This window comes from Gopherus flavomarginatus, chromosome 7 (assembly GCF_025201925.1).
Source record: "Gopherus flavomarginatus isolate rGopFla2 chromosome 7, rGopFla2.mat.asm, whole genome shotgun sequence".
Lineage (NCBI taxonomy): Eukaryota > Metazoa > Chordata > Testudines > Testudinidae > Gopherus > Gopherus flavomarginatus.
In genome coordinates, this window is record NC_066623.1 from 97,951,050 (window position 1) to 97,963,613 (window position 12,564).

Below are 12,564 nucleotides of genomic sequence, written 5' to 3' on the forward strand. Positions count from 1 at the left end.
GTAATCTCAAAACTCAGACCATGATTAGTTGGTAGAAGTAGCATTCTGTGCTCGTTAATTGTCAGTTGAAACAGTCATGCTTCACATAGAACTACTAGTATAGTGCTGAAATATGCCAGAAGTAAGCCCTAGCACCTCATCACAGAAGTTCAGACAGGCTCTGGCAATCAAGTTTTAACACTGGGCATCAACTTTCCAATAACATTTTCACTTCTAGTAGCATTATCTTGCCCAATTCAATCACCGCCAGGGGGAACCCGCCCACCCAGAGCCTAGGAAATTAGATGTACTACACTAAAAAAAAAAAAAAAAAAAAAAAAAAAAAAAAAAAAAGAGAGAGACTTATTAGCATCATTTAGAGATAAGAAAGCCATAGTAACTTACTTCATTCTTTCATATTCCTGGGAGGTTGTAAAGATTCTGGTTTCTCCAATCAGAATGTCACAGAAGGGTCGACACCCATTTCTCTGCTTATTGAAACAGGGGACCGGACTGAGACAGACCGATTTGATAGCAAGAGGCTTACAGTGAGGGTCGATGGGCTTTTCTGCTATTAGATCACAAATGTATCCTAGGTATCTGCAACAAAGAGAGTGATTACCAAAATGATCCCATCACTAGGGCTGTCAAGAAATTAAAAAATATATATAAATAAAAAAAAAATCACAATTAATTGCACTGTTAAACAATAATAGAATCACATTTAAATATTTTTGGATGTTTTCTACATTTTCAAATATTTTGATTTCAATTGCAACAGAATGCAAAGTATACAGTTATCACTTATATTTATTTTTTGTTACAAATATTTGCACTGTAAAGACAACAGCATTCTCAATTCACCTCGTACAAGTACTGTAGTGCAATCTCGGTCATGAAAGTACAACTTACAAATGTAGATTTTTTTGGTTACATAACTGCATTCAAAAAACAAAACAATGGAGATGCTGAAGCTTTACAATTCCACTTAGTCCTCCTCCTTGTTCAGCCAATCGCTAAGACAAGCAGGTTTATTTTCATTTGCAGGAGATAAATACTGCCCAATTCTTACTTACAGTATCTCCTGAAAGTGAAAACAGGCATTCACACAGCACTTTTGTAGCCAGCGTCACAAGATATTTACATGCCAGATGTGCTGAAGATTCATATTCATATATCCCTTCATGCGTCAACCATCATGCATCCAAGCGGATGACGGGTTCTGCTCGATAATCAAAAGCAGCGTGGACCAACACCTGTTCATTTTCATTATTGGAGTCAGATGTCACCAGAAGATTAATCTTTTTTTGGTGGTTCAGGTTCTGTACTTTCCATCTCGGAGTGTTGCTTTCAGAAGTCTTAAAAGAGCATGCGCCACACCTCATCCCTCTCAGATATTGGAAGGCTCTTCAGATTCTTAAACCTTGGGTCGAGTGCTGTAGCTATCTTTGAAAATCTCAAATTGGTACCTCCTTTGGGTTTTGTCAAAACTACCGTGAAAAAAAAAGTGTTCTTAAAATGAACAACTTGTGCTGGGTCATCTGCCATATATTTCATATTATAGCAGTCTTGGATGAGTGCGGGTAAAACAGAGCAGGGAACATACAAGTCTCCCCCAAGGGAGTTCAGTCACCAATTTAATTAACATTTTAAAAAATAGCATTGTCAGCATGGAAACATGTCCTCTGGAATGGTGACCGAAGCATGAAGGGTCATACGAATGTTTAGTATATCTGGCACAAATACCTTGCAATGCCAGCTACAACAGTGTCATGCAAATGCCTATTCTCACTGTCTGGTGACATTGTAAATAAGAAGCAGGCAGCATTATCTCCTGTAAATGCAAACAAACTTGTTTGTCTTAGCGACTGGCTGAACAAGGAGGACGACTGAGTGGAATTGTAAGCTCTAAAGTTTTACATTATTTTGGTTTTCAGTGCAATTATGTAACAAACAAACAAAACACCCCAAAAACCTATGTTTGCAAGTTGCCCTTGCATGTGTGGGAGGAGGATAAATGGAAGATTCACACCAGACCTCCTTGGTAAGAGCTTCTCCTCCTGTCTCAGGACAGTGCTTCTCCAGGAAATAGATTCTCTCCTACCCGCAGCCTGGGCTGCTGGAACTCTTTATACTCTTTTCCCTAGGAGTATGCTTGGCAGTGCGTGAGGGACAGAGCTTTCCTGACCCAGCACTGCTGGACCCTTTCCCCTGCCTCAGCCTTAGTGTGGCTTTGGAAACTCCATCACACTTGGGTTCATGCTATGGTGCTAAAAATAGCAGTGCAGACTACACTCTGGTTGAGACCCACCCTCCTTGCAGGGTTCCAGAGTTTGAGGGGGAACAGGTACACTACCATTTTTAAGTGCTGTAGCAGGAGCCTGAGTCTGTATATTCAGGCTCTGAGATTCCCTTTTGCTGGTGGTTTTTTTTTTTTTGCAGTGTAGATATACCCTTAGAGATCAGTTAATTTAGCTCCAGCTAAGTGAATTGGAGGGTTTGTTTCTATAATGATCCTAAACAGCACTTTTAGAAAAGAAAAAATAATGACAAATCCAAAACTTGCCAGGACACAGCAATGCTGCTTTCAGTTTAACTAGGCTAAGTATCTTAGGGGTTTAAACTTCTGTTTCTACATACTTATCACTGCATTTTTTCTGTTCACTCTGTGGGAGCCTCCCAAACAGGATATTCTTTAGTTGCAAGACAATCCTACCGCAAACAAGATGTTTTACACAGCAAGTTTCTGATCAGACAAACTCATTTTGGGGGAAGTCTGAAGCAATCTTAAGCCCAGACTTGTCTTAATTTTTTTCAACCTAAGGTATAAAGCCATCATAAACAAACAGCCTTCATCTATTAATCCTTGGACACAAGTTGAGGAAAACAGCATTCACTACTCTCACTTTGCAAAGGGTGAGGCTAGGACACAAAGGCTAAGAAACTTGCCTGACACTACATAGCTCTGGCAATGTTAACATACTGGGACTGGAACTCAAGCTCCAAACCTCTTGCTTAATACTTTAGACCATCATTACTCAGGCTAGCATGTGGCACATGAGCAGTTCCACTGACTTCTGTGGGACTACTCACAGGAATGTTTGCAGGACCCAGGCCTGGACAGCTAAGGAGATGGGGACCACAGCCTTAAAAACAGTTATACATTTAACTGTGTTGAATAGTGCTTGCCCAACTAACATACTCTACCTTCTGTGGGATGGCCAGAGTCCTATTCCAGGTCTCTTTGAGTTGAGCAACTGAATAGCTGGGACTGGACTAGAGAAGAGATGACAGAAACAGAACATTGCACTGACCAGAACTGCTGATGCTGCACGACCATCCTGTCAGATAAAATGCAAGAGCACATATCAGAGATATCCTGTTAATTGAAGGGAAAGGATAGTCTATTTTAACCCCATTCATATTTAAAAGTGCATTTCAGCAAGATTTCATTGAGATGGCTGCATTAAAGCTAAAGGAGGAATGTCTATAGAAACTCTGTTTCGGTGCTTTCATTTCCAGTAATTAACTTTTGAACCAGACTAAATACAGTTGATTTAAAACTAATTCATCTATTTTACAGAAGTGCATAAAAGAGTAGTTGATGATTCACACAAGATTCTGAGGGCCCAGAAATAACTCGTTTTTGGATTGGAACTTCTGCTGTGTGTTTTAAGTAATCTGCTGTTTGTAATATTAAAATACACCTGCAGATCTTGGGCTCACTGCAATCTGCAATTTCAGACATCTGCTAAAGCAGTGATTTAGCTTGATACAGGATTTGCCACGCCAGAACAGACTAAAGCTTAAGTATCCTGCTGAATATGGGCATGTGCTTGAAGTCAAAGGAGCCACTCATGTCTTTTGGGCTTACATAGGGTTCTTCTTGAGGGTTAGAGCTCTGTGTAAATTCAAAAGCTCATCTCTCTCACCAATGGAGGTTGGTCCAATAAAAAAAGATATTACCTCACCCAACTTGTTTCTCTAATACCTTGGGACCAACATCATTTCATACCTTATGTTAAGCACTAGTTTAAGTGCCTTGCTGAAGAGGGGCCCCATATTGGTAACCTGCCTATCTTTTGGACTTGGCTGGCTGTACAAGCTAGTCAGGAGGAGGGTGGTCAAAGAGAAAAATGCCATTTGACACACACAAAATTCATTTAGGTACTAACAGGTCTTGAAGCTCTGTCATGTTCGAGTCTTTTGGGTTGGGAAACTACATACCTAGAGAATCTATGTGTTTCTGATTTTCACAGTAGAACTGTACTCGTATTGAGAGTGACACTATGAGGCACGAGGGTTAATATTTACCGGGAGTTTCTTATGACCTAGGCAGATTTCATCTGGAATTTTTTACTGCCCCAAACTGCCAGCCCCGGAATGCCAACCTGGGCTCCGAAAGTTAAACAGAACTCCTTCAGGATCATTATCAAACGCAAAGGTTCTGCAGGCCAAAGAGTGCAATTGTGTAGGTGTCACTGACACAATCTTCAGCCTACACTGTCCTCAACACCTGTGCAATTACATGGCTCTCAATGGATTTGCACAAAGCCCTGGAAATACTACTTTGTTAACAAGTCTGTTGATGAACCACGTTCTGTCCCTCCTTGTACATCTTCCTTAGCTATGTTGGCTCTGCAGGGCTCACTGGTTAAAAGCCATCAGATTTACTTTTCATGGAAGTTAGTATAACTGACTCAATACTCACAGGAAGCAGATTTGATGGGTAAAATGTCCCTCATGTTGCAGAGAATTTTCAGAATAGACCCACATTTTAATGGTAGGTTTAATTATTCTTATTCAAGTACTCCTCCCCCGAGCCAAACTAGAAACTGCATCTAAAAGTTGTGACAAACCATAACACTACTCAAAGCAATGTCTGCCGTTGTGTTGGGCAGAAAAGGTTCTCAAACTAGGTGATCAAATATAGTGCAATACATGTAAGATTAAAGACATGAAGCAAATTTAGCTTTCAATCAAGTTGAACTCTCTCTTTATATGTAAGTTCAGGTTTTTGCATATTGGCAAATTGTATAACACTTATTCTCCTGTATGGACTTGCACCATTGTACAAGGATACAATGAAGTATTTATTGCGAGTCAGTTCCCCAGGGAAGCAAGAGTTTACAAGCAGAGATTTCTCAAATGAAGCTACTGGCTGACTTACCATGCAATGGATGACACACACATTTTTGGGGTTCTGCTGTAACCAGTTGTGCATGTTCTTACATACAGCATAGAGATTATGCAGACTGGGCGCTTGTCTCATTGGCCAGCTACATTCAGATACCTAGGAGATCACATAGTGAACAAACAGACTTCATAATCCCCTTAATTGAGACACTTTCATGGATCTTTCCTGTCAAAAAGAGCATGTTCCTGCCACACAAGGTAAATGTTGTGCCTCTCTTTTCATGCATAACTCTGCTTAATGGGGAGGCATGAATTATGGAAGGGGCAAGAGAAGAGGATTTTTTTGTTTCAGAATATGAAATTGATATTTTGTCCCTGACAATGCATTTTAAAACAGTTTTGAAATATTTAGTATGCAACTTGGATCAGCCTTAGTAACCATTTAAAGCACTGAATTCTCTTTGCAAGGAAGAGTTGGATCAAATTGCTGTGCTTCCATTATACAGTAGTTACACTGTAGTAAGTCCTGCACTAGTCACAGGGCTGACATGTTAGCAAATTGATTCTTAAAGTTGAGGCCTGGTTTTCAAGAGGTGCCGAGCAGCTCTTGCTTCCACTGACTTAATGGAATGGGATTTGAGAGACCTCAGCAACCCTGAAGATCAGGCCACTAGTGCCTAATTAGTAAATATTAATTCCTGGACTCTTGTTACCAAGAGAGCGAGATCCGATTTTTACAGCAATCTTATGAGTAATTCTTTGTAGAAAGGAATTGGGTAATAAAGAGTTACTAAGATGTCAGCCAGAACATTATTCCTCAGATGCTACGGGGTACAAACAAGCAAGCACTTCTAGCTATCACTCATCCACATACTCTCTGAATCACACAGTTGTCTCAAGGACAATCTTTGCAGTGCTGTTTCAAGCTGCAGATTGGCTAGCCTTCCACAAATCTATTTCTCCAGTTGGCTTATTTTTAATTGAATTGCCTTTTAAAAAGAGGTTTCTGGCCAGAGATAGGAAGCTGCAGCACCAAGTTTCACTCTTTGTCTGAAGAGCAGTCCCCCCGCCCAACGCCCCCCGAAGCAGACATTTGAATTCTGCTTTAGGAATACCAGTGGCAGGGGGAGGGAGAGATGATGGTTTTGTTAAACCTTTCTAAATATGAGGAAGTTCCTTAGATGATCATATAAGCACTTAAAAGGAGAATGATAAAAATTTGGCAAGGCGGCTTACTCAGACTCTGCCCATAATGTCTAAGCAATTAATTCTGTATTTTGGGTTGTATTTAGTTAGAACCCCTAACATTTGTAAGAGGATCAACAGCAAGGCTGGAATCCCCCATGAGAATGTTTTGTTTCCCATTGTAAGCACCTAGGAGGATACCTGTTGCTGCAGTTAATGGTCTGCAACACAAATTTATATTTTAAATTATGTACAATAGTCAGTCATTCTGATCTGTAGCACATGATCATACATTAGGGAATGCTCATATGAAGAGCAATGAGCATTTGGCCAGTTCCCCCTTCCCCCCGCCCCTTTCACATTATGATTTTTGAAAGTGGAGTTGCACAGGCAATTAGTCCAGATTGTGTTTTGTTGTTCTCCAAGAGATACGGTTACTGTCAATATGACCAACCACCCATAAACTAAATATCCTCTAACTAGGCCTTGACACAGCAGACTCTGAAAAAGCCATTACCATCTATAAGGTAAATATGCATTTCCAGCAGTCCATAATTATGCATTTGCTTGGTCTGTAATTACAGGCCAGCAAGCAGATATGCAATTAGGAAATTTTTAAGTATACGTTACGTAGTTTTCTTTATTTGAAGTGCTGCCTCAATATCACTAAGGAAATTCAACACAACATAAAAGTAAGTGGAAGTTTTATATGGCTTTTGAAATATGGGGGCCTGTGGCCATGTTTATGATACTAGGGTAAGGACCGTAACATCAGCTTGTTTTTGTGCATAAGACTTATTTTGAATTTCTCCCAGCTTCCTTGGGAAACTGGCAGAGAAGCCACTACCAGGAAAGTCACTAGAACAGGGGTCTCAAACTCAATATAACTTAGGGCCAGTGCCAGTCCTCAAATCCTCCCAGAGGGCCAATAATGTCATTCATGCCGCCCAAAACCTGCCCCCCAAAACTCTACCCCCCACCTGCCTAAGGCTCTAGGAGGGAGTTTAGGTGGGGGAAGGGGTATGGGGTGCAGGCTCTGTGTATGGTAGAGGGTGGGGATGCAGGCTCTGGGAGGGGGTCGGCAGTGCAGTGCTTACCTGGGGCTCCAAGGCGGGGCGGGCCAGGGGGCCTCTGTGTGCTGCTGCCCCCAGGCACTGCCTCCGCATGCTGCTGCCCCCAGGCACTGCCTCCGCAGCATCCCATTGGCCCCAGGGTCTCTTAGGGCAGGGACAGTGCATGGAGGCACAGCCCTGCCTCGAGGCCGCATGGAGGGGCCGGCAGCCACTGGAGTGAACAGGCAGATGCTGCTCAGCTCCACTGTGCTGCCGAGGCCCTGGGGCGGGGGAGAGTGCCTGGGAGCGGCAGGTGGGGCCAAGAAAGAGACCTGGCCCCAAAACTGCTGGAGCTGCATAGGAAGGACTAAGGAGCATTATATTGTTCCTATTTACATTCTTCCAGTGGCTCTACATTTTGCCTTGCTAATTTTTTTCAAACTGTCTCCCACTGCATCTTCTATTGATCCATAAGAGCCCTGACTTTAGTCCAGTATTTTTGAGCACTCTTCATCTCAGTCCCATCGCCAACAAATACACTTGAGTTCATTAAGCAAATGTGAATTAAAAGCTCCTCAATTATTTTAACCTACCAGGTTTTCCTGATTCACTGACAGCATGCAACACTACCACAGAAAGGCTGTTTACAAACAGCCATTTTTTTAGTGGGAAAAATCCATGGTGTGTGCACAAATGTAATGGAATGGCTACCAGTGATCTAGATAGTAGCTGCAAATAGACCCTTAACTATAGATCAGACTAAACTGAAGTTAGGTAATCTCTTGCTACACTAGCTTAAGGTTAGTAATTAATGTTGCATTTTGGTGGAAGAGACTTAGAGAGGAGGAGAAAGAAGATCGCTTGTAGGAAAGGCATAACTGGTAGAAAAACTAACCATGCATATCTACAGGGATCTCCAAATGCTTTAAAACCTTCAACGAATTGGAGCCCAACACTTCTGTCTGGTATCATTTTGGTTTTACAGAGGAGGAAACTAAGGCAGAAAGCATTAGTGACTTCTCAAATAATTGGGATTGCACATCTGTATGGAGGGCCAGTTTGGGAAGGCTGTGCCTCCCCAAAGAGCCTGGCCCCCACCCCCATCTGCCCCTCCCCATTTCCCATCCCCTGACTGCCCCCCTCAGAACCCATAACCCATCCAACCCCCCCCACTCTTTGTCCCCTGACCACCCCCTCATGGGACCCCTGCCCCCTATCCAAGCCCCCTGCTCCCTGTCCCCTGACTGCCTCGACCCCTATCCACACCCTGACCCCCAGACAGCACCCCCCTGGACTCCCACCCTCTATCCAACCACCTTCTGCTCCTCATCCCCAACCACCCCCTCCTGTGACCCCCACACCTCTAACTGCCCTGGGATCCCACCCCCTTATGCAATTCCCTGACAACCCCCCCAGAATCTCTGCCCCATCCAACCGTCCTCTCCTCCCTGACTGCCTCCCAGGATTCCCGGCTCCCTTACCAGCAGCAGGAGCTTGCAGCTGTGACACCCGGCCAGAGCCAGCTGCACTCTCCACACTGCCTAGCCACCTATAGGCATCAGAGCATCATGCTGTTACGCAGTCATGCAGATGGGAGCTACTTTCATTCATACACACCACAATTTTAAAGAGTTGTGCAACTCAGTCAGTATATTAACGCTAAGTTTTATAGACTTCAGTCTTTCAGAAATTTTTCTAAAAGAATAAGTGCTTATTCCTCACTCCTCTGCAGCAGTTTCTAGTAGCTGTACAGGAGCCACTGGTGGCATAGTGGCAACCTAAGTAGCCCTACAGTTCCTCCCATTGCAAGCTCTGGTGCAGGTACATGCCATAGCACTGAGCCCTCCAGGGCTGCGTTAACTTATGCCAGGGGCTGGTTGAGGCCCTGCCGTAGGCCAGAATCCAGGGAGCGTAAATGGGCATTTATAGCCACCTTTGGTCCCTCTCTCCCTGAACTAAGCCTTCTGTGCTCTGCCTCAGGAGGCACAGAACCTGCCCCCTTTGTTTTGTAGGAACTCTGGGTCAGATAGGAAGAGGTCTCGGAAGCAGAGTGTCCTCCGAAATTTGTGATCCTGGGCTTTGGTATCCCAGAAGAAAGCCCTTACCCTGTTATGGAACTTGGCACTACGATAAGACTTCTGTGACAAATTGAAGACCGTGTAGTGGTCAGGATGTCGTGAATCTAAGAACGTCCGCACATCTTCAATGTGATTCCTGAACCCCAGTTCAACTCCTTCAGCAGGAAAAGACATAACTGTTGAAACCAAACACATGAATGAGTATGGACCACAACAGGGTTCAGGAGTTGGTTCACAAACATGGATTACCATAGACAGCATGATTTCATTTACAGAAGTGACCGACACTTACCAATGATTCTTGAGGTAACATAAGAAATATCTAGTTCTCCCTTGGTGTAACTAAAGGAAAGAAAGCAGGGAAGACACGTGTTAACATACACACCTACATACAGAAGCCAAGACAACAATGTTTCTCCATAAAGATTAACTTCAGATTAAGTATGGATAACAGGTGAGACAAACTACTTAGTACACTGGAAGTTAAGTCTAAACAAGATAGAAGAGTTTTAAAATGTTGCTTTCCAACAAGGAACTGAACAACTCTCTCCTTTTTATACTCAATTGTCTTTACCCCATTGCCTTCTTTCCCCCCCGCCCCCTAAAAAGAGCATCCTCCACTTTTCATTATTATCTGCCTTAACTCCAATTTCCAATGGAAATTTTTGAGCAACCTGCACAGTCAGTCACTTCCACAGACACCTGAAAGCCTCTCGCAAGATCATGAACTATGCAGTGCTCTGCCAGCTCAGAGTTATCCCAGAACACACAGTGCACACCACAAGGTGGCACCAGAGCCCAGTGCATAGTTGAGGTGCAGTCAGCAGCATGCAACAAGTCAACAGAATCCTCTTAAAAGGTAGCGGTCAAGAGTGGTTTTAAGGATGGGAACAATAAGAGGCTGAATAGGAAGAAGTGAGATGTTAGCGAGAGGTTGTCGTCTCATGTTGAACAACAGATGGGTGAGGGAACAGAGATCAGTTGGAACAATCGGTATTTAAAAAGACAAAAAAAACTGTCTGCATAGGCTAGAAGTGGGATTGCACAAGGGATATACAGGTAAGAGTAGTAAAGAGACTTGGAGAAGAGAATGGATAGGAAAAGCCTGTTCAGATGTTCAGGATCTCTGATATTCACTCATCTCAACGTTACAAATCTTGCTTTAGTGGTCTTAGCTTCATTTAAACCATATACCCAATTATAAGACCAACTCATTCATAAAGAAAAGAAAAGCTTTCTAGATATACTGGTCTTTTTCCAGAGATTCTTTGTCCAATGCCAGTTAAGAAAAAAGTAGTTTCCTTCCCAGTATTTGTTTTACCTGCACTGTATTTACAGTATTTGTTTTACCTGCACTGAGAGGCTTTGGTTGTACCATACCTGGCAACAGATTGCATAACTTTTGAAGAGGTATCTTTTAGGGTGTCCTTCAGGTTATCCTTCAAGTTGCTGAAGAGTCTCCCTGCTCCTCCTTTCACCATGTCTAGTAAGCCTCCCCCATAGGTAGATTCCATATCTGGTGACGATGCCCCTTTAAACAAAAACAAAAAACCCACACAACACAGATGTCACTCATTCAAAACAAAGGACATACTGCCAACATGCACTCTGCTTTAGCCTCGTGGTAACACAGCTGAGTGCTTTGCTTAAGATCAGGAAACAGGTTACTTTCACGGGTCTCCAGCTAAATATTGATTTTCAGAGTTGTGGAAGCACTCCTGCTAGCCAAGGTGAAGATTTTTAGGAGTTGCTAGCATTGTGTGCAAGGCATCAGGTTGACAGTCTATAGCAGGGGTGGCCAAACCCCGGCTCTTTTGCAGTTAGTGCAGCTCCCAGAGCCTCCCACACCCCACCATTCTCCGCCTATGGCGAGGGGGAGGGGGTGCTCAGGGCTTCTGCCCTGCGGCAAGGTAGGGCTAGGGGCTTCTGCCAGAGACAACCGCTGACTGTAGGAGTGGGGGTTGGCCACAGTTTGAAAGTTCAGCCCTCCCAACATCTTGAGTCACACACCCCCAGGCACACTCCCCCTCTTTCCCTTAGTGGCCCCTCCCTGCAGCTCCCAAGTGTTAGCTCTGCATGGAGAGGCAGCAGCAAATAACTGGGAGCTGCAAGGAGGTGTGTCTGCTTTAGCTCCTTGGGGAGAGACAGCAGCAAAAGAAGCTGAAGCCCCAAGCTCCAGCAGGTGCCACCTACAGGGCGGAAGCCCCAGCAGGTGTGTCCCAGCTCTCGAACATGTGATGATGGTCATATGCGGCTTGAAGGGTCAGTAAGTTTGTCTCCCCTGGTCTATAGAATAGACACAGTATGGGCAAGAGCAGTACAAGCTATGCTACTTTTTGCCTCAACCCAGCCTCCGGGTACAAGCAGAATTCAGTTTCCATCAAGGTTTCCCTTCCTGTAATAGACTTCTCTACCATGAAATGGATGCAACGATCTCAGCAACTCTTTTCACAGCTGACGTGGTCATCAGCCTGAATGCATCTCAGAAGTCAAAGGTTTTGTCTCCCAATTACCAGTCTCTTAACATCTAGTCTCCTAGGAGAAATACAAACCAATAGCTTTTCTATTCTCTGCCTTCCACCCTCGTAATACACGCAATATGCAAGAGGGGATGATAGTAGGCATCCCATTTCACAGACAGGGTATCTTGGGAGTAGAGATAGTCATGGGGTTACATGTTCCTGGCAATATCCATTGTCAAAAGGCAAGGTAGGTGTGTCAATTTTACCGGGGGAGGGTGAGCAGAAGGGACCTGTTTGTGGTTTTTTTGAAAATCGTATGTTTGTTCAACACCCTGCATAATGGGCCTTGGACCAGATTGGGACATTAATGTAACGTGAACAATAAAAGGAGGCATGTCTTCACAGTTGTGATTTTATGCTAAGAATTCAAAATGATAAAGTGAATGTTCCAGAGCAAAACAAAACAGAGTGTTAGTATGGTGGGATGCAATGTGTTCTTATACACAGTATATCCTACACGTCACAAATAAAAAAAAGTGATTTATATTTATTTTATTGTAATCATCAATAATTAAGTTATGAAAACATTTGTTATGGATGCAGAATCTCTGTTAATTTCCAGCTGAGAGTATTGTTCTGGAAGTGACTGCCAATTATGTTATAGATTGCAGT

General features: G+C 43.4%; 1 protein-coding gene across 5 annotated transcripts in view; it reads right to left on the bottom strand.

The window, feature by feature from the left end:
• Nucleotides 1-12,564, bottom strand: part of DNAJC6 (DnaJ heat shock protein family (Hsp40) member C6) — an 88,818-nt gene that overhangs the window by 28,343 nt on the left and 47,911 nt on the right. For all 5 annotated transcript variants that reach the window (XM_050961982.1, XM_050961984.1, XM_050961983.1 and 2 more), the window contains 6 exons: nucleotides 10,811-10,961; nucleotides 9,723-9,772; nucleotides 9,458-9,606; nucleotides 5,150-5,272; nucleotides 3,187-3,320; nucleotides 385-579 (listed from right to left, as the gene is read on the bottom strand). In XM_050961982.1, coding sequence (XP_050817939.1) covers nucleotides 385-579; nucleotides 3,187-3,320; nucleotides 5,150-5,272; nucleotides 9,458-9,606; nucleotides 9,723-9,772; nucleotides 10,811-10,961 — 802 coding nt within the window. The remainder of the gene's footprint in view (nucleotides 1-384; nucleotides 580-3,186; nucleotides 3,321-5,149; nucleotides 5,273-9,457; nucleotides 9,607-9,722; nucleotides 9,773-10,810; nucleotides 10,962-12,564) is intronic.